Source organism: Ailuropoda melanoleuca, chromosome 7, assembly GCF_002007445.2.
Source record: "Ailuropoda melanoleuca isolate Jingjing chromosome 7, ASM200744v2, whole genome shotgun sequence".
In the NCBI taxonomy this organism is placed as follows: domain Eukaryota; kingdom Metazoa; phylum Chordata; class Mammalia; order Carnivora; family Ursidae; genus Ailuropoda; species Ailuropoda melanoleuca.
In genome coordinates, this window is record NC_048224.1 from 40,484,624 (window position 1) to 40,506,782 (window position 22,159).

A 22,159-nucleotide genomic window follows, 5' to 3' on the forward strand; every position below is an offset into this window, starting at 1 on the left:
ATGAGGGCAGGGGGCACAGCCGCATTTAGGGAAGCCCCTCTTTCCTAAGGCAAAAACAATAAGCTAACATCCCAGATTTAATAGGGACACAACTATTTGAATGACCTTGATTACTTTGAAAGTAAATGTGCTTTTTTAATATAGGTACGCAGATGTCATTGGTGGTCAGGATTCTAAAAGCTACTCCAACCAGATAAAGGGGTGAGTGTCTAGACAGGTCGGCTAGAAGACAGGGCCATACTGTGATCTTCTCAGAGTCTGGGCCTTAAACTGTATGGGTTCAGGCGAAACGGTTTGTCAAAGTCCCCAAAGGAGACTAAACTGAGAGCACCAATTCACGCAACAGTCAGACACACAAATATGAATTCATGAACTTATGAGGAAAAAGGTCTCTTCAAATGAACTAGAGATCCAGGTGTGTCCTGTCACCATCCCTGGTTTCCCTGCCTGATTACCTAAATAAATCCCTTCTCTTCAAGGACGGTAATGGGCCTGAAGGATGGTGTCTGCTGGTTGAAGACTCTGGCCTTATGACATTTGGAATCCCTTTTTTCAAGGACAATAATGTGCCTAAAGGCACGTTTCCAAAGTGCTTCAGTTTCCCATTACCTGCTCTGCAGCTGCTTGGTCTGTGGACATCCGAGCCTTTTTCAAGAGCTGCCGAAGCTTGTCCAATTCCTCCTGGTAGGACTTGCGGATTTCGTCGATCTCCTCCTCAGCCTGACAGCGCTCTTGAGCGGACTTCTTTTTCCTTTCAGAGAGGTTCTTAGGAATAAGAGAACCATCATCAGCTCTAGCTGTTTCACAGAGGATAAACGCAGAAGATGGTGACAATGGTGGTAGTTTTTGACCTGGGTCCTTCTGGAAACAATTCGATATTTAATTTGTCATCTATATTTAGCATTCTTGGCTACTGAGTGACAAAAATTGTGACAAGAAGAAAGAAAACAAGAAGGTCTTTATCTACCATTCTATTAAGAGATGGGGAACATCTTTACAGTGGTAAGGGTACAGAGAAGTGGACACTTTCATACTTGCTAGTAGGAAAATAAATGGGTGATCTCTTTGGATGGCAATTTAGCAGTCCTGTGAAAGGATTTTCAAAATACATCCAGAAATTCCACAAATTATGATTTATCTTAAGGAAGCAATAAATCATGTTCACAAAGACTGTGGTACAAGGAGTGGTATGTCTCACAATGAAAAAGTGAAAACAGCCCCCCAAAATCAAAAGGAATTAGGTTTAAAAAAACCCTGATAAAATCATAGAAGAAACTGAAAATGTAGACCAAGATTTATCCCCTAAAAGGATACTAGGCCACAAAAGCTTTACTAGAGAGTTTTACAGAAATCTCAGAAATAGTCTGCTCTTTTCATATTTAAACTGTTCCAGAAGAGAGAAAGACCCACTTTGTTCAATGGGGCTAGTTTAGGCTGACCTTAAAATTTTAACACAATAGGGCGCCTGGGTGGCTCAGCTGGTTAAGCGACTGCCTTCAGCTCAGGTCATGATCCTAGAGTCCCAGAATCGAGTCCCACATCGGGCTCCCTGCTGAGCAGGGAGTCTGCTTCTCCCTCTGACCCTGCCTCCTCTCATGCTCTTTCTCTCCCAAATAAATAAATAAATAAATATATACATAAAATCTTTTTAAAAAACTTACCACAACAAAAGATACTATAAATACTAAGTGATATTTGTAACATCTATGAGTGACAAAGGATTAATACCCTCAGTAATGTTTATAAATCAAACTAATATCACAATAGGAAAGAGGACAAAGGACATTAAAAAGTGATCCAGCAATTCTAATTCAAGCAATTCATTTTATGGAAATGCTCAAATGAATTTGCAAAAAATAGTTATACAGCGTGTGCTTGAAATTACGAAAAAACAGAAACAAATACCCATCAGTAGGCAGTTCAATAAGTTATGGTATAACCTCACAACAGACTAGACTACTATGCTGTAGTTAAAAGGAATAACAAAGTTTTCTCTCCTTTCTTTTTTTTTTTAAGATTTTAGTTTTAAGCAATCTCTACACCCAACTTGGGGCTTGAACTCACAACCCCAAGATCAAGAGTCACACGTTCTACTGACTGAGCCAGCCAGGCATCCCAGAAAGTTCTCATTCTTATTAGCACAATGTCTATGATCTTTAAAAAAAAAAAAGCATGAAACATGATCCTATTACAGTTTAAAAACGATCAGCGTACATATATGTATGCACGAATACGTGTGTGCACGTTTTATACACACAGAAAACAAACTGCATGGATAATCATACATTACAGTTGTTATCTCTAATGCTTGAGATTAGACAGGAAAAATATTTTATTTTTTATTTCATACTTTTATGCATTATTTGTATTTGTTACAATGAGCACATACTACCGTCATTTTTTAAAGGAAAGTAAAAACATTTATTCAACAGCTAATCCTGGCCACTTGGGTCCAACAGAGAAACTTCGGGTGCAGAACTTACCTTTTCCAGAGATTCCTTCTCAGCTCGAAGATCAGCCAGCTCCTCCTCCAGGGATGTGACCTTGAGCTCCAGTTGTCTCCGGCTTTGCTTTTCACTTTTGAATTTGGACTGTGCTTGCTCTGAGGTTTCCTGGAGCTCTGGGACAACAGCAGAGAGACTGGCTGCAGAACCAGAGCCGCAGAGGCACCTGGCAATCCAGCCGCTCCTGCCGAGCTGCGCCCTGTGGCCTCCCAATTTGACCACGTGCGCGCCTTCCCCTCCCTCCCTTCAGCACCACCTCACTGACCAGCAAAAGGTGAAGCAGGTCAGGAACCAACTCCACCACCAACCCATGTTCCTGTCTGTATGTGTGTGTCCGCTTCTCCACATACAAAATGAAACATTCCAAGTCATCCGAAACCACCTTCGAAATGTATCATTGCCACGATCCCATTTCAGCCACCACCTCAACACACTGAACAGATCTTTATTTAGCATAGTCCAGGCCCTGTCTCACCACCTTGATGAGATACTTCCATCCTTCTTGGTAGCTGGGACATTCTACCAAGAGCTTCCTTTTAAAACACCAAAAAAAAAAAAAGAAAAAAAAAAAAGCCCCTCAAATAAAGCTACTTGGAATATTTCTTAAAAATGTAACACGTCAAAATTAAGTTTGTATAGAAAACTTCTGAGACCCTTATGGCGCTTTTGGGGTAACTGTCATAGGGTACCACAAAAGCAGAAAAGACACCTGTACGACGTTCAAATCTAAGATTGTCCCTCAGGTGCACCCAGATGATGCTCTAAAAGGGAAGGGGTTTATCCTTAAGGTATCACTCTACTGACTGACATCAGTGTTTTTAGCTCTCTTTTCAGGCAAGTGAAATTTGCTTCTTCCCAATTCTGCTGCTGCCCCAGCTACACCCTGCCCCTGGTCTCATCTGTCTTTCACACTTGTTTCTATATACCAGGGTACATGAATCAACATGCTGGTCTTCACAGCTCTTCTATTCGAGTCCCTGTCTTCAGCAGCACCTTCATGCCAGGTACTGAACTAATGCTAACTTGGAGGAAAGGACTTTGCAAAGATGAGCAAGACACCATCCTTGTCCTCCAGAGGGTTGTATTCTAGAAGGGAATACAGACATATAAATAGTGCTGATTTGAGGCTAACTCTGATAATGGTCATAACAATGTACTCAGAGGTAAAGGATTCTAAAGGACATCAAATGTTCTGAAAGAGATTTTGGAGAACTGGAGGCAAATACTGGTGACAGTGGACACATCAAGTCCAGAGAAGGGCATGGATAAAAAGCAAGACCAGAACCCTAGGATGGGCTGAAGCTGCAGCAGGCTGGCTACTATGTCCAGAGCCAAGATGAACTGAGTAACATAAGAGGAAGTAAGCCAAGCTGGAGGCACCTCGAGTGCCAGGCTGAAGGACTGGAATCCACCCTCTAGGAAGGATGTAGCCGCTACAGGAAGCACTTTTCTTAAATTTCCACGGAGTCACGGGTTAGAAGAACACATTAAACCTTTCCAGGCCTATGAGCCAAACACAAGTACCAAAGACACTGAGGACAACACTCGCCAAGGTGGGAAAGTGGTCACTGATCAAACGCAGATGAACAGTCGGCTCTTTAGCTGCCCTTTATGTCAAGCGATGGTGTAGGTTTATACCGGTCTGCTTTCCTTTCTGCCTCAGTCCTTCACAAACTTCACGAGCATCAAGGCAAATGGATTTGAAGAAAGGACAGAGTTTCTTTTTTTTTTTTTTTCTCATTTATTTATTTGAGAGAGAGACAGAGAGTGTGTGAGAGAGAGCACTAGCGGTGGGGCGGGGGGAGGTGAGGGGCAGAGGGAAAAGCAGGCTCCCTGCTGAGCAGACAGCCCAATGCGGGGCTTGATCCCAGGACTCCAGGATCATGGCCTGAGCTGAAGGCTGACGCTTAACTGACGGAGCCACCCAAGCGCTCCAGTCTTCTTTTTTTTTAATTAAGTAAATTCTACCCCTCAGTGTGGGGCTTGAACTCACAACCCTGAGATCAAGAGTCCCATGCTCTACTGACTGAGCCACCCAGGTGTCCTTCAGTTTAATTCCTTAGGTTTAAATGGTGAACGTCCCAGCCCCTCCACCAAGGACGTACCTGAAAGCTCTGCCTGCAGTTTGGCAAGCTGGCCCCTAAGGAGGTCTGTCTCCTTCAAGCTTTCGGTCAGCTCCATCTGCAGCTCCGTTTCTTTCTTTTGGTGACCAGTCACTTTCAGCTGCAGACGAGAGACTTGAGCGGTGGCGGCTGCTAACTCTTCTGTCACCTTGGCCTGAATAGTGACAAAGTACGACGCCACTTCAAACATGGGTGTCTCTTGTCTCCAAGTGATGGCCCAACCTTACACACTCTATGCTGACTGAACTGGTAGGAAGGGAGATAAGGCATGCTCAACCTGCATGAAGCCAAAATCAAGCCTTCAAAACGTGCCCAGCCTCTGACCCAGGCATTCCCTTGCAGAAATCTGTCCTTAGGAAGCACTGTGCAAACTTACAAAACTTTTGCTACTAGATGTTCAATGCAGATTGTTTACAGTTGCAAAAGAATGAAAAATAAATGCTGGAAAATGGACTTGCTTAAGCAAATGTTGATACATGCATCCCGTATGCAGCTATGGAGAACGGTGCTGTGACAAAGGCACAGTCCCCAGTTCGATGTTACCGATCTGATACAGGAGAAATAGTATTCCTGCCATTTGCTAACTTTTCTAGGATACACGTGTATTTTTCTTAACAAGAAAGGGATATTTTAAAATTGAACTGGATGCCTTCAACAGCAATCAATGTCTGAGTCTGTAGTTTCTCCCTAATGGTCCTGACTACCCATGGAAGTATGATGGAAAGCTCAGCCATCGAAGGGTGATTGCTCTGGGGGTTCTTGGAAGAACAGAGCTAAAAAAGACAGCAGGGGCGCCTGGGTGGCACAGCAGTTAAGCATCTGCCTTTGGCTCAGGGCGTGATCCCGGCGTTATGGGATCGAGCCCCACATCAGGCTCCTCTGCTATGAGCCTGCTTCTTCCTCTCCCATTCCCCCTGCTTGTGTTCCCTCTCTCGCTGGCTCTATCTCTGTCAAATAAATAAATAAAATCTTTAAAAAAAATAAAAAAAAAATAAAAAAAAAAATAAAAAAGACAGCAACACTTCAGTTTTTTGTCGTATTGCAAATGGTGCTCTGTCCTGGCCTCACAGAAGCTATATGCTCTCAAGAAACATCTCATGAAACCACAATGACTCCCTGGAGAACCCTCTAATGATACTCTGTGTGGTAAGGGTGATGATTAAGGGGATGGTCAATAAAACGGAATTATAAGTGACAAATACCATATCCTTGTCACCTGAACTGATGTGCTCCCATAAAAACGAAAAGAAATGAGATAACAAGAAAGGCAGCGAACAGTTGCTCCACTGGTGAACAGTCTTGACTGTCCAAATACTTGGACAGCCAAGGATTTATGGGTTTGGACCGTCTCTCCTACATTATTATGCTGCTGTTCCCATTACTCCTCCTATGCTATTCTACTTGATGTGCATTTATAGTTGTCTCCTTTCTTACTGTCACTTGTCCCTTCTTAGGCTATTCACTGTGCCCCTGCAGATTTAAACATTCCAAAGCCTTTATTGGTTTGCTAGCTTCCATTTAAAATCTAGCATTTTGGCTCTCCTAAATGTGAAAGAAATAAAGCAAATTAAAAGTGTATATAAAATTTAAAAAAAAAAAAAACAGGCTATGAATGAGTATCTGAAAGTCCACTGACAAAGACTCTTTTTGACCAAACTTTAGTCAGGCTCCTCTGAGCCCCTGACCTTGGCCTCCCATCCCGTCTGTGGCCTGCCCAGCCTAGTTTCAGCAAGAATCCTGCTTTGTCCGTTCAGAGAGAACCCCTCCCCCCATATCTGAACAAGTTCTTCATCCTTGACCTTTGGTATCCCAGTCCTTGGCCAGTCATTAGCAAGAATCCTACTAGGTCAGTTTAGCAAAAATCCCCCCACCTATGAGGCCTCCTCTGAATAATTTTCCAGCACTGACCCTTCATTCCCCTCCTTAGCTACAAATTCCCCGTCTGCCCTTATTGTATTTGGAGTGGAGCCCAATCTTTCTCTCGTACTGCAAAAGCCTTGAATAAAGTCCTCTTTACTGCTTCAGGAAGGGTCTGAACAATTTTTTCTTTAACAGTATGCGACCTTTCGAGTGAGCTCTAAGATACTTATTTTTGCTCTTCAGTAGCCTTAGGTTTTTACCTGTTAAACACAGAGGACAATGGCAGCTGGAACTTCCAGATGGAAGAGGGGTTTTCATCTGCCCCAAACAGAATAAAAGTTTCAGTCACTGTCCTGCCACAAGTGGCCTAATGGGACCTGAGCTCAAACAGCACCAGAGAGCGTCGTGTCTGTCTGCAGCTCTAGAGTTCACAAATATCAGAGTGAGAGCCACTCACAAAGCCTCACAGCGGCTACGACTACTGAAAGGGCTGAAGGTCCCTGGAGGGGAGGCAGTGGGATGGGTGTCCCTCGCTCACCAAAGGACAAGCATAGTGAAAGGTCACTCAAAAGCTCTTTTTACCTCAGGGCCTTATTCGGAAAGGCCTATTAGAAGCATGACAAGTAATACTCTCACCCAAACACACCTGTGTGCACAGAGAAAACAGCAAAGGGACGAGTAAACAGGAAAGGAAAGCAAAGGCAGGGAGAACCAAGAGTTCAGAAAAACAATAAAAAGGAGCATTCAAGTCAGAAGCAGGAAAATGGTACCAAAGCAAAATGGCAATTTGACAAAAGGAAAAAGGACACAGCTGACTGGAAGTGAGGCCCTGGGCAAACCGCTTCCTCTCTGGGCCGCAGTTTGCACTCTATAAAACAGGAAGGTCAAACCAGGTGACCTCCAATAGCTCTTCCGTTAGTCCAGGGTTTTGTGTGGAAATACTAACCCCGTCACAGAGAAAAATAATGAATTCCGTTCACCAAATGTCCACTGAGTGCTCAGCCAAAACTCTCTGAGCTGCATTTGAAGGCAGAGAGCTGCCTCCAGGGATGAAAGGACCTCGATGATCTCCCTGTAGGAGGACAGCCTTCACAGGGACAACTGTCATGCAAGAAAGAAGTGGAGCAAAAGGAAAGCAGGAAGGGGTGAGCCTTGCAAAGTTCCACTGAAATCACAGCAGCCAAGCGAGGTGTGTGATCCCTGGTAGCCAGCTCATCAAGCATAGCGCTACTCAGCCCAGAAATGCTCTCAGACAGATGCATGGGAAGCACGGCGCCTAGAACCTGGTGGGGATTTAACAGATCACAGCTGTTCTCACCGCTGTTGCTACTGCACGTTCTGCTATTACAGAACCATCTACAAGGTGCCAGGCACTGTGCCAACCATTTTTGTTTTTCGATATGGGGCCCCTGGGTAGCTCAGTTGGTTGAGCGTCTGACTCCTAATTTGACTCAGGTCATGGTCCAGGGTCATGAGATCCAGCCCCGCTCTGGGCTCCATGCTCAGTGCAGAGTCTGCTTAAGATTCTCTCCCTCTCCATCTGCCCCTTCCCCTGCTCGCGCATGTGCTCTAAAATAAATAAATAAATCTTAAAAAAGAAAAGAATCATGTGGGTGGATTAATAAGCTAACTCATGGCGTTGGCAAACTCTGACCCACAGGCCAAACTGGCCTGCTGCCTGGTTTTGTAAATAAAATTTTATTGGCACACACACACACTCACCCCCACTGATGCTCAAAATGAGAATCACATGGTGAAGTTCCTAAAAACAAAGGCGCCCAGCTGCCACGTCCAGAGACTGCGGCAAAAGAAACCACTGACAAAGAGCAGCAAGTCCTAGCTAGCTGTGCGTCAGAATCAAAAGGAGCTTCTGAAAAGTTCAGATTCAGCCCTCCGCTACCTAATGCTGAATTAGAATCTCAAGGTGAAGTTTAAGAATATGTATTTTAATCAAGCACCTCAAGTGATCCTGAGGCAGCCACACTAGCGTGTGGAAACCACTGATCTAGAACAAGCTCTAGTAATCATGCTAGACCTGAATAACAGGTCTAACAGCTCAACCAAACAATATATTTGGGTGTCCCTGCCAGGCCTACAGGTTTAAAAAAAAAAAAAAAAGGAAATTAGAGCAAGAAAATAAAAGTAGAGGAAGGAGAAATAGTAAAAAGTATGGTTAATGGACAGTGAAGTGACTCCAGTACTGTTCAGTGATGCCAGCATCACAGGCTGCTGACCTTGATCCAGGCTGGAGGAGTCAGCTACAACAAACAAGGGATGGTGGAAAGTAGCAGTGAGAAAGGACTGGGGTCAAGCTGGGATGGAGCTGTGCAGGGCACGGCACTGCTCATTGGAGGATAAGGGGTCAGAGCTATTTCTTCCCGGGACACTATGATTAAGAGGACACAGAGAATAATAATAGCATGAGACACAATGAGGAATCCTCGGCATTACTAGACTGTGAGAAAGTAAGTAAACTCCATGGGTTATAAAGTGCATTCCACTCAATTCTTCAAGTGTTCAGGAAAAAAGCAAATACAAAATATAAACTATCTCTTAAACCTCTGAGATAACAGCAGATGATTGGGTCAAGATCTCTAGCTGGGGAGCAGGAGCACAAACTAGAAGGACTCCACTCCAGATAAATGGTGTCACTGGAGCAGCGACGGGAGGAGTGAGCATCAGCCCAGCCCGAGACCCACTAGAGTCTTCCTTAGAGCTACTCCAGGAACAGGTCGAAATGCCTCATTCTGAACAGACTGAAGCCAGACAGCAGTACTTTAAAATGCTCTGGCAGATGCAGATGAAGGAATAAGCTAGACCATCTTAAATTTCACTGAAGTGTTTTTTACAAGGCGTAACAGGAATTTTCTGTTGATTGGGTCAAGAGAATAAATTTTAGGGGCGCCTGGGTGGCACAGCGGTTAAGCGTCTGCCTTTGGCTCAGGGCGTGATCCCGGCATTATGGGATCGAGCCACATCAGGGCTCCTCTGCTATAAGCCTGCTTCTTCCTCTCCCACTCTCCCTGCTTGTGTTCCCTCTCTCGCTGGCTGTCTCTATCTCTGTCGAATAAATAATTAAAATCTTAAAAAAAAAAAAAAAGAGAATAAATTTTATTTGCTAATAAACAATGTAATCCTCACCTTAACCAAATTACTAAGATCAGTGATAGTTTTTGTGTCAACTCATTGCAAAGCATACTTTAAAACAAGTCTGAGGACTCCTGGGTGGCTCAGTCTTGTTAAGCATCTGCCTTCAGCTCAGGTCATGATCCCAGGGTCCTGGGATCAAGTCCCGCATCCCCTGCTCATCGGGGAGCCTGCTTCTCCCTCTGCCTTCCACTCACCCTGCCTGTACTCTAATGGGCTCTCTCTCTCTGGCAAATAAATAAATAAAATCTTTATAAAAGAAAATAAAACAGAAGTCTGGATGGTGGATATAGTAAAATCTGTTAGAAGCTTTCTAGTTCTGTTCCGAATGATGGCAAAAGTTTTTGCTGAGGGGCGCCTGGGTGGCGCAGCGGTTAAGCATCTGCCTTCGGCTCAGGGCGTGATCCCGCGTTGTGGGATCGAGCCCCACATCAGGCTCCTCCGCTGTGAGCCTGCTTCTTCCTCTCCCACTCCCCCTGCTTGTGTTCCCTCTCTCGCTGGCTGTCTCTATCTCTGTCAAATAAATAAATAAATAAAATCTTTAAAAAAAAAAAAGTTTTTGCTGAAAAGCAGATTGATAAGTACATACACAGGACCACTCCTTAGCTCTACACATCCTGGTTGGCTTTTCTCTCCCTAGTTACTTTACCTTCTCTTGTTCAGCATGCAATACTCTTGCCTGTGTGTTTTCTGTGGCTGTTTGAAGTGAGTTGTTCCTCTTCTCCATCATCAGGTTACTCTGCTCAACATACCTGTGAAACAGGGGAAAAGACATTTATCAAGCACTGAATGTATACCAGACACAACCAATGCACATTCAGTCCTATTGCAGATTGCTCTGTACCTTCAAAAAAAAAATCTGAAAGCATTTTGTTCTCCTTAGATCTGCAGTAATCAATCTGGAGGTAGGAACCTGGGCCAGAAGTGAATTGCTTTGCATAATGAAGAGAAAAGGAACTGGAAGCATGTGTGGTGAGGAGGAATGAAGGACGGAAGGGGAGAGGTGAGAAGAAAAGAAATCGCTTTTCCCCTCACCTACCCCCGCCATGTGGGAGACAAGAGACACTAGAAAAAAGAAACACGGAAGAAAGATTTTCTAAGTGAAATGCTATTTGCCACAACATGTTCCCCTGACCACACCACAACCCCCCCCCGCCCACCAAAATCTTCAGAAGGATCTAGAAAAATTACACAATGTTTGGGCTTTATATGGAAATTGGTGAAGTTCTGGTCGATGAAATAGCCCACACAGAAGAGAAAAGAGCTGACGACAGTATTTTCTAAGAGTGTTCTAAGTATTAGCACCACTTTTACAGATGAAAAAAAAAAGGGCCAGGAAGAATAAATACCCAAAGCCACACAACAAAAGATTCAAACACAGGTCTGCCTGACGTCACAGCCTACTGTGCTCTTTCTACCGGAATGCCTCTCGGAAAACAAACAATAATTCACATGACAGGCAAGAAACAGAAACAGTAGGAGTACACATAAACTACCCTAGACAAACATGTTTATCTAACTTGGGCATTTACAAAGGAAACCCTTGTCCATCCTAGCCAGTGCCCCGTACCTGTCATTACCTCTGATTTCGTTCAATTAGTTCACTAATCTTGTCATTCTGTTCTTCTATCCGACTGCTCTTTTCAAGGATATCTTGCTTCAATCTTTCATTTTCCTGAATTCAAAATATAGTGTATAACTTTTTAGAAGAAAAGCGCCAGATATAAGGGAATCAACTTGAACTGAAAAGTGACACTGTTACAAATTTTGAGATAAAAAACTAGAACTTATGTCCACATAGAATATTTAAAACATCAAATCATATCTAATGGATACAAATCACTAGGTTTGTAGGTTAAACATATAAATGGCCATAAAATAAAGCAAAATTCTAAAATATGGTCCAAAAGAAATGTTTCCTTGTGACTCTACAGCAATGTCGCTTAGACAAAATTAGGCCATAATGGATTTTCCAGAATTTCCCAACTCGGTGTAGCACCGATCACATGCTCTCTATCTGTGCAGCAGAGGTTTCAGAGGTAGCGCATCCTAGGAGAGAAGGGGGCAAGACCTCCAGGTCTTGTGCTCCCTTCTCGATCCCTCTCACCTGAATAATACGCTGGATATTGCTCATAATCATGCTTGTCTCCATCGTAAGCGCCATGCTGGGAGGCAGCAGGGAATTGCCAGCACTGTGCTTCTGTAACTCTTCAACCTACAAACATGGGGACAGAAGGACCTTGAGAGACATTTTTAAATGGAAAAATATAATTTACCCAAGATCTGACCCCTTTTTGGAAGGGCCTAATGAGTTTCTGAGATAATCTCTAACATAAGCCAGAGTTTTCTTCTGCCAACTGGATTCCTTGAGAGCTTGTTTGGAGGTTCTAGCAGGGGAGCGAAGCTACTCGTATACCCTTGACCGAAGAACGGTCCTCCTCTATCGGGGAAGGTCGTCCTCTTTGACCGAGCGCGCAGCTTCGGGAGGGACGCACATGGAGCGGTGAGGGAGGAAGGGGACACCCGCCTAGCCAGCCAGATCAGCCGAATCAACCCTGGCGATCAATGGGATGACAGACGTCGCAGCCAGATCGCCCTCACATCCTGCCAACTGGATTCCAAACTAAAAACTAACCTTCTAGGGAAATAACTACTAACTACTAGGAATACAGGAAACCAAGAAAGAGTTTACCTATAGCCGTGATAGCTCCCTGCTTGTACCCCCTGTTGATTCCCCCACTTTCAACACAGCCCCAACCCTGACTCACTCACCTTTGTCATGAGATGATCCATTTTATCAGCCACTTTGCTGACTGCCATTCGAATTTCAGTGTTATGCTGCCGGGCTTCAGTCATGAGAAATGAAGCCATGTCACCGGATCCTAAACAGACATAAGCCAAAAAGAACTTTAAGGAACTGGAGCAGAGGGTACTGTATGAGGAAAAGCCGATAGTTCTTTCAGCAGAGGAAAGAAAGAAAATAACATCCCAATATAGTAGGAAATACTGTAGGTGATTCACACTGTCCAGAGAAGACATAGAGGACACAGAGGCAAAAGGTCTCCAAAGCTAACAGTAAGTAAGCTCTGCTCCTGCAAAATGCATCGAAGGGTACAGTCTGGTCCAGGGCACAAGCATGCCCACTTTGGTCTGCCAGAGCACCAACAGCTCAGATTGCTTCTACACTCGCCCGACTGCATGCCAGGCATTGTACCAGGTACCAGGAATTCAGCAACGAATGAAACCCAGTTCCTGCCCTTGGCGAGCTCACAGTCTGGTGGGGAGACTCACATGTAAACAGATCATTACGACAGAGTGTTTTAAGTGCAAAAAATGGACCATGTACCAGGTGCAAAAGGAGCACAAAGAGAAGCAAGATTAACTCTTTGGTGACACATATACACAATTATGTCTGTGGGAAGAGAGGAAGAAGGGATGATAAGAATCAGGAGGTCTCACAGAGGTGATAGATTTGATGGTCTCCCAGATGGAGAAATGGCAGGGACTCCAGACAAAGGTAGCATCCATGAAACCCTTAGCAATCTGAGACCACAAATTATGTTGTAGGATATACTGGCTCCTTCCTACCACTGTCCTAATACCAAAGACAAGTTGCAGAATAAGAAGGTAGAATAGCATGCCAGCTATTTACATTTTATTTTGTTTTTATACAAAATTACATTTTGTTTTGTTTTTTATGTCAGTATGCTTTTTATGCACACTTGTACACGCATGAAAGATATCTGAAAAGTTACCCAAGTAACTGTTAACAACAGTTTCCTATGGTGGGGTGTTAATGATGGAGATGAGTAGCTTTTCATTTTATACTCTTTTGTGTTGACTTTTTTATAAAAGCATACGATTTCCATAATTTAAAAATGTTAACAAAGTAGCTTTCATTTGAGATACTGAACACCCGCAGTTACCATGCTTCTCCCAATTTCCCCCAACATTTCACTCTTATTGTTTTCTAGAAACGCTACAGAGCCACATTGACCGAGCAATGGAAAAGGGCTGGCGGGAGAAAATGCAAGAAACAAAACAGAAAGTGGCATGAGGGAGTTTTTGGGGAAGATGTAAACGTTCTAAAATTAGATTTCGGTGAAGGTTGCACAACTCTGTAAACTTACTGAAAAAATCCAAAATTATACACTTAAAGTGAGTGAATTGTATGATACATAAATTTCACCTCAACAAAGCTGTTTAAAAAAAAAAAGTAGAGATCTGTTGGAGTGAAAATGGAAAGGGGGCGGGAGGAAGGAGAGCAGAGCAAGAGTGGAAGACAAGACGAGGGCCCACGGCCTACCTTGAAAATGGGGAGACTGAGAGAGCGGAGCAGGGTACAGGGGCCGGGCAGGCTGCAGCTGGGAGGTGACAGCTGACGTGTGGGGATAAGCGTAGGCTTGCATACCTGCATAGGGCTGAGAAAACGCCAAGTTATATGCACGGCTCTCTTTGCTGCTTAATCTGTCTTTGATGGAATAAAGAGATTAAACTGGAAGGAGATGCAAATTTATTAAAGCTGCAGACAGAGGAGATGGGATTTGGTACTCGGTAGGCACTGCAGTAAAATTCTCTGTGTCATCCAGTGGTGCCCGGTCACTGAAGTCCTATCCAGACAGTGAGGGAAGGCTGTCTCAGGTCACTCCCCAGTCCTCTGGCACTATGATTTAATCAAGCAGGAATTCAGTTCCCAGCTGTTAGACCTACTGATGGTCTAAGAAATTGTAAATCTAAAGAGATTTGGCTGAGGGCGCCTGGGTGGCTCAGTCAGTTAAGCGTCTGCCTTTGGATCGGGTCATGATCCCAGAGTCCCGGGACAGAGTCCTGCTTCAGGCTCTCTGCTCAGTGGCAAGTCTGCTTCTCCTCTGCCCCTGCCTCCCCACCACCCCATCCCGTGAGCGTGCACGCTCTCTCCTCTCTCTCTCTCTCGTGCATGCATGCGCACAAAAATAAATAAATAGAATCTTTAAAAATAAACAAAGAGACTTGGCTGAGTTTTCATTGGGATCAAAGGACAGGTGTTCACTGAGATTCCAAAATAAATCCACGGGTCTCCAAAGGATGCCTCTTCCCTGCAAGATTGTGATGCTCTTGTGATCAAGAGCTCTCATTTCCCCCTGAATCTTGGTCACCTCAACTGTAAGACGAAAATAGTAACGCCACTCAGGGTTGTTGTGTGGACTAGATGAAGTGATATATAGGTAAAGTTCCTCACAGCTGGTAAACTAAGTACCCAGCAGATAGTAAATGCTCAATAAACAGCAGTTTTCTTTTAAATGATGATTTAGAAGAGTTAAGGAAATCCAGCTCATTTCCAGGGAAAGATAAACTACCCATCCATTACTAAAAAAAATAAATAAATCTTAGTCTATGGGATAGAACTGTCCACTAGGGAGTAGGGAGAGGGCACGGTGAGACATTTTTTAAATTCTAATATGCCCTGTCCCAGTGGGGCATAGCCCGCTCACCATCACTCCCACCCTTCCAATAAGAATCACCAAGGACGTGAGGCCCTCTTATCATTGGGAGTATGTTTTACCCATCCAATGTGTCAGGGCAGAAGAAAGAGTCCACTATCCTGGCAAACAGCAGAAGCAGACAGGCTGCTGCCACTACCTTCTGCGAAAACAGAAAAAACCTACTTTAAGAGATCGCTTTTGGAAGATAAACAGACAGCAGAGTTCAGCTATATTTTCCATACACCCTCAACCTACAACGTTGCTATGTACGGTGCAGAATCTTAGCCTATCAGCTCTCACAGACAAGAACAGAGGACTTGCACTGATACCCCTCAAGGAGACATGTGTGAAAAGGAAAGGAAACAAACACTGACTGGGCCTCTACTATGTGCCAGGCCTTGTGCTGGGTGCTCTGACTGTTTTTGCCTTTTGGCTTTACGTCAACCTGTAAGGGAGGTATTCCTTCATCTGGTTTAGAGATGAGACAGCGCTGGTTCAGGAAGGAGGGAAATGACAAATTCTGGTGTGGGGAACTGCTACTGCACAAACCGTGCAGGAGGGGGAAGAGAGACTGACTAGAACCTAAAAAATTACAGCCTATAACTGATATGGTTTAAAAACATTGTTACCTGAAAGGACTGGGCGTTTCCAGACACAGCGGAGTGCGAGTCGAGAGAGGCAACTTGCATTAAGGCCGCAGAGGGCGCTTGGAGGCCAGAGACAGATGGCTGAGGTGCTACGATAAAGCAAGAAGCTGTCACTGTATTCACTCTGGTTTCTTGTTAAAGTCTGGACTAGAACCTGACATACTGCAACATGCTTCAGACTTGACCACTCTCCTCACCTGCTCTCCCAAAACCAACCCTACTGGAGTCTCACGAACATGCTAGTACAATGAACCTGGGGTTCTTGGGCACATGGGACTCAGACCTACAGTCTCATCGGCGGACAGGAAGTGCACAATCACACACAGGAAGTGTCTCATCAGCGGAGCGCATGCTTCTGAAACGGGCAGTGCCACCCGGCAGGAGACAAAGCACACAGACCAAATCCATTTCCGGGGCTAAAAACGCCCTACCCAGGGATAAACTGACAAGTTTTACACTCTAGTCCAGCTCAGTACTAAAACAATGCAGCCCAACAACTTAAGGAGCTGGGATGCTAACTCTGGCGCCGACTCAGCTCCAGGCTGCAGAGCCGGAGAGGCCATTACCTTGTGCGGTCATCGGCGGTAACGTGGGGTGCGCCGGCTGAAGAGCAGGCTGCAGGGATGGAGTTGCCACGGGCTGTGCAGCTCCTCGCGGAGCGTTCACATCCTGAAACAGGAACAAGCATTTTGGTGACTATGTATGTGGGTCCTGAGCTGGAGACTGAGGCTGACTGTCCACCCTAAACCTGCTTACAGCCAGTGTTTTTAGGCAAAGAAGAAGGAAAGGAAAGAGTTCAGGGTGTGGGCTGTGGGGAGATCCCTTCTCCCTATAAATCATATCAAATAATTAAGTATATTTAATTCCCTCTAACGTCCTAAGTTGTTGATGTTTTACTGACTGAACCAGCTAAAGTGACTCCTCTCCAGAATGCATCATTTTCCAAACCAGCAGCTACCTTAAATCTGACCAGTCTGTTCCCACAGAAGAAAGGCCTCTTGCAAGGGAAGCCAGGCAATAGTGCAGCCTCTTCTTTTCGGCCAAATCATCCCCACAGACCTCAAGGTACTCAATGAAAATCAGACAGGGCAGGATTCACTGCGCCTCACTACCGTGCTTTTTGGATAATGCAGTTTTAGAGTGTTTTTCCCCATTCTTTCTTTTCATAAAAGTTAAAGCAATGTTGGACCGTAGTATAGTCTAAACAAAGTTATCCTATAAACATCTTCCCAATTCATACAAGGAGAAGAAAAACTTGGGGCACAATATACTGTGACTTCCTATCCTACAGTTCAAAGGCTGAAATCGCTTTGACATTCTTTTACTTTAGAACTTCCCTTTGCCCCCCTGATATTCTCAAAAACGCATTATGCATTTCTGGAAAAGCATGCCAGTTTTATATCGCTGCAGCTCTGAATCCACCTAAATGTCTAACAACAAAATGAAAGGAATAATAATAAATCGATCTAACAGAACACTGAGTTGCCTTTAAAGGAAATAATGCTTTATTTACTTATATTAATTATATTATTTATGTTATTCATATTGGTATTAACATAAATATTCACAATACTAAGTTAAAAAATCAGGTTACAAAGCAGTAAGATAAAAAGAAGAATGCATTTTTTGTTAAATATATTTTTCTTTGTAATTTAAATCATTCTACAACGAGTAAGAAGCACTTAAAAATTTTAATAACAGTATTACCTTATGAAAATTTAATTTCCTGAAGCAGCTAAAAATCAATCCTATTCTCCTTTAAAATGTTAGATCTACTTACAGCTTTTCCAGGAAGAAATAAAACAAAATTATGAAAAATACAGCCTATGCTAGAACATTTTTTCAGGAGCATCATCTTTGCTTTGTTTTACATCAAAGTCAAAGAATCCTAAAAATCAATCTCTGTTAAGTGTTTCAATTCAACTGAGAGGATGATTTTACTCAATAAGGAACTAACCAACGTGAAAGGAACTAAGTTAGAACTGAGCTACCTCATATCATACACCAAATTCCATATGGATTAAAATTTTAGATCTAAATACAAAGTAATATTTTCAGAAAACACATGTGATGTCTATAATATCTGAAAGTGAGAAGGCTTTCTAAGCATAATGTCAAAAGCAAAAAACAAAGGGAAAAAACCAATAGATTTCACTGCAATAAAATTCTTGAACTTCAAAACGATCACACCATATACAAAGCCGAGAGACGCAACAATGCGATCTTCAGTAACAGCTAACATCAGGGGGAAGACCAACGTTTCCCAAGAGAATCTGAACAATCAACCAATATGAATTGAGCATCTTTTATGGGTTGGACACCATGCTGCCTAAAGTGTGATTTTTAGTGATAGCAGAGAATCTAGTAGAAGGCTATGTATATGGACTACTTAAAAATTCCCGTTCTTGAGGCAGATGAGTGGGATTGCTTCCATTTCTCAGGGGAAGTGCTAATCACAGTGGAAACACATGTACCAATACCAACCTATACCATTTTAAATATAAGCTTTCTACATGATGATTCTGGGTTACAGGCAGAAAAAGTAGTAATCTCAAACAAGCAAACATGAGGTAGAAACGTCTGCACTATTCATTCTAACACAGCCGAGGGGTCATACCTCGATTTCTGAATCATTGGAATCCAGCTGTGGTGGAAGGATGGGCAGCATGGGCTGGCCCATTTTAGCCATCCGAGAGATCAACTTGGCTTTGACTGTATCAGGATTCTAAAAAGAGGAAAGTCACAAAAATCACTATAATCAAGGCTCACTACTTTAGCTCTATGTCTTTGGCTCTTACATCAAACCCTTCAACAAGTCCCCCTGCTACAGAGATTTGAAACGATTTCTTCTACAAAATGAGAATAAACGATTTCTTGCCAAGAAGCATACATGGGTCACAATTAATAATAGCCATAAAAATAATCCCCTATATGTTGGAATGGACAAAGTGGTTCCACATGTATTACTTCATTTCAATCAAGTCTCCCCACCAGGCATAATTCTTCTCATTTTACACAGATGAAAAACTAAGTACAGATCAAGGGAGGGAGGCATCTTAAATGACAGTACCCTCTGAAAACCCTGGGAGCAATGCAGCAGACAGATATTCAGAAACGATTAGGGGAAGAAGGAAACAGGAGCTCTTTGTTCCAAATTCAGGTTCATTCAACTCTGACTTGGCACTGACTACACGATAGCCCCTGTGCTAGAAGCCTCTGTATCCATTAACTGGTCCAAAGTGCAGCCTTCAGAGTGGAGAGAACATACCCCTAAGGGTGTACATGATGATCTACTAGGTATAAAAAGAGATGATCACGGGGCACTTGGGTGGCTCAGTCAGTTACGCGTCTGACTCTTGATTTCGGCTCAGGTCTTGGTCTCATGAGTTGTGGATGGAGCCCTGTGTTGGGCTGCAAGCTCAGCGGGGAGTATGCTTGAAGATTCTCTCCCTCTGCCCCTCCCCACAGCCTCACAGGCGCACATCCACACACTCTCTCTCTCTTAAATAAATAAATAAATCTTTAAAAAAAGAGAGATGATCATCACCTCTATTTTGGAATTATTTCTAAGCTGTGGAAACATAAGACATTAAGCTTGTTTATAGGGATGGACAGTAGTTTATGTATATAATTTATAAATAGATATATATACAGGGAGTGTGTGCTCATTTTTTCTTGACTGATTGGAAGCACATAATCAAAGAAAGTTGGGTTCATCAAAAGAGGACTAGTTACATAAACCATACCACACAATACTGCAATCTACAGAAAAAAAAAGAAAGAAGAAGCTTTCTGTACACTAACATGGAAAGATATATATATATATATATATATATATACACACCGTAATATGTAGAAGCCATGGTAGACAATATATATACTATGCTATATTTTGTGAAAAGAGGGAGAAATAAAATATACATTCCTATCTGCTTCCATCTGCATAAAGAAACACTGAAAGAATATATATGAAACTAAGAAAAGCAGTTACCTAAAAGGAGAGTGGGATGGGATGGGGTACACAGAGGGAGGGGTGGAAGTGAGTCTTTTCAATGTATACCCTGTTACATTGTTTTAATAACTGAAACTTATGAATGCAATTACCTATTCAAAACAAAAAATAAAAACTTAAATGTAAAAAGAAAAGAAAAGGATGGTGAGTTTTGCTTCAATTAAAAAAAACTGTAAAAAAAAAATTTTAAAGGTTGGAGACACACTAGTCTACTGAAGTTACAGAAGCTTAGAAATAGGTGACAAATGTAGCTCTGCCTAGAAGTATCATAGAACCAATACTAAACAAATTTTGTGACTATTCAAAGATCTGAGATTATAGTTTTTTAATTTTCTTAATTCTTTGGCTTAACCTTCCGGGTTTCAGAGATCACTTCTTACACATACTGGAGCAATTATTTGCTTAATAATTCCTGCGCTGGGCTGAATATAAACAAGTAAACTAGGGCTGGAGAGAAAGCAACCACCGATTTCACTCCAAGCAATTATCCTGTTTCCCAACGTGGTAGGTGAAGGCCACAGGGCTTTCATCTCACGCTCATGCAGCCAACTCAGATGCCTTCACGAATCAAGCAGGGCAGCAGCAAAGTGCAGCGGACATGCTCCCAAAGGCATTCAAATCCAAATTTTACAAGTGTATGCTGGTCTTCCCATCTTACAGTTAGGAAAACACGGAGACCAACTCAAAGTCAACTAGTTGGTGAATTAGTGCAGATTTCATCTAAGAGAATGAAAGTGTGAAGGTATGTAGTGTTAGCAGTAATTATGATAATAATAAGAGCTAATGTTAATTGAACTCTTACAATATGCCAGACACAATACTAAACATTCCACACGCATTATTTCATTTAAATCTCATAAATATCTCTTGAGTATAAAAATTTTCTTGCTTCATGAAGTCACACTGAATGTAGGCTCTAAGCCTACATGCTTTGTGACCATATCACAAGAACTCTGCAAAAGGGGCTGTGAGAATTATTTCCATTTTAACAATGAAGAAGCAGAGGATCAGAAAAGGTAGATAATTTTCTCAAGGCCACGAGTTTACAAGAATAAAGACTTGAACCCAGGTTTGCCCATGTAGAACCCCATCTAATTTATAGTAACTCCCCAGTAAGGGGAAATTTCTAAAATAGCTTTTTTTTTTTGGTCTCTAACCTACCCTACCCCAAGGCACATGACACCTTCTCAGTAGACTGGGGGTGAGGGAGACAGACTTGTATACTCACTGTATTTACTGTAAGCTGTTCACTGAGGGAGTTAGATTTGATACGAAGGGCCGGCTCCCTGAAACCAAGTAAGACATATGCTGAGGTTAAAAAAAAAAAAAAAAAATCCCAAATCTATAATCATGAGTCCTGATTATGCGGGAAAACAAATTGTTTTTGAAAACGTTTGCCAATTCAATGGCTGTGAAACAGAATCGTAACCATTCTTCAATTTGCATTAATTTCTGACAGCTGGTGAAAATGAGTAATTTTTCATTCAAATTCTTATTATTTTCATTTTTTCCCTTGGGTATATATTTTACGTTTATACATTTTACCCAGCTTTCTTCCAGAGCTCAGCAGGTATTCATATACATCCCAAGTTAGTGCATTTAAAGACTATGAATATTAATCCCTTGTCAGAAAAATCTTGATGCTAGTATTTTCCCCATTTGTCTCATTCCATTTTTTTCCCAATTATTTAAAATTATTTTAGTTTTCAACCATCCCGACTTCTGAACCACTCTAAGGATCATTTTTATGGACAATAAAAGAACATGATACAACTGCAGGATCTTACCCTGATTTGAAAGGCACCGATGTGGGTGGTGATACAACAGGGTCAGCAGAGAGGCCGTCAGCACCTGGTATGGGAGAAGGGGCCACAGAATCCCGCGAACTAACGCTGTGCCCGTCAGAGCCCGAATCTCTGGCAAGCTTGACCTAAGGAGCGATCAACCACAGGTGGAACAGGCTATAAAAAAGGCACCCTGCCCTCTCCACCCTCCTCTCTTTCATTTATTCTTTACTACACAAGTCATTATCTGTTCCTCTGTAGCAAATCAGAAAATGTAGATAAGCCAACAATAATTAATCACCTGCAATCCAACCACGATGCAACACTGCTAGAATTTGGGATGCACTATTTCACGTTTATATTATGTCTATGTGTGTGTTTGATTATTTTTTTAATAAAAAAGGGTCGTATTGTTTTGTGACCTGCTTCACTCACTCACTCAGTGACACATGTCCATGTTATTAAGTATTAATCTACATCACTTGTAACTACTGAACATTATGTCCAACTTCAAGGGTCATGCCCAAACCTGCCATTATCTGCAGAAAAAAGTCTCTAAAAGATCTTGGGGACAGAAGTCTTAAATACCTATGCTGCTACCAAATACATTTCACCAATTC

At 42.7% G+C, this 22,159-nt stretch overlaps 1 protein-coding gene across 2 annotated transcripts in view; it reads right to left on the bottom strand.

The window, feature by feature from the left end:
• The window catches only part of FKBP15 (FKBP prolyl isomerase 15), a 28,953-nt gene extending 7,231 nt beyond the window's left edge, over window positions 1-21,722 (bottom strand). The window contains exons 1-13 of one of the 2 annotated variants that reach the window (XM_034664315.1): window positions 21,543-21,722; window positions 20,984-21,041; window positions 18,361-18,468; window positions 16,310-16,412; window positions 15,726-15,832; window positions 13,941-14,055; window positions 12,407-12,516; window positions 11,742-11,849; window positions 11,215-11,309; window positions 10,314-10,386; window positions 4,610-4,781; window positions 2,484-2,620; window positions 610-765 (exon numbers count right to left, since the gene is read on the bottom strand). In XM_034664315.1, the coding sequence (XP_034520206.1) occupies window positions 610-765; window positions 2,484-2,620; window positions 4,610-4,781; window positions 10,314-10,386; window positions 11,215-11,309; window positions 11,742-11,849; window positions 12,407-12,516; window positions 13,941-14,055; window positions 15,726-15,832; window positions 16,310-16,412; window positions 18,361-18,432 (1,248 nt within the window). In that variant the 5' untranslated portion in view covers window positions 18,433-18,468; window positions 20,984-21,041; window positions 21,543-21,722. Of the gene's footprint in view, window positions 1-609; window positions 766-2,483; window positions 2,621-4,609; window positions 4,782-10,283; window positions 10,387-11,214; window positions 11,310-11,741; window positions 11,850-12,406; window positions 12,517-13,940; window positions 14,056-15,725; window positions 15,833-16,309; window positions 16,413-18,360; window positions 18,469-20,983; window positions 21,042-21,542 lie in introns of both variants that reach the window. The other variant, XM_034664314.1, reaches the window with a different exon arrangement.
• Between the last annotated feature and the right edge of the window lie 437 nt (window positions 21,723-22,159).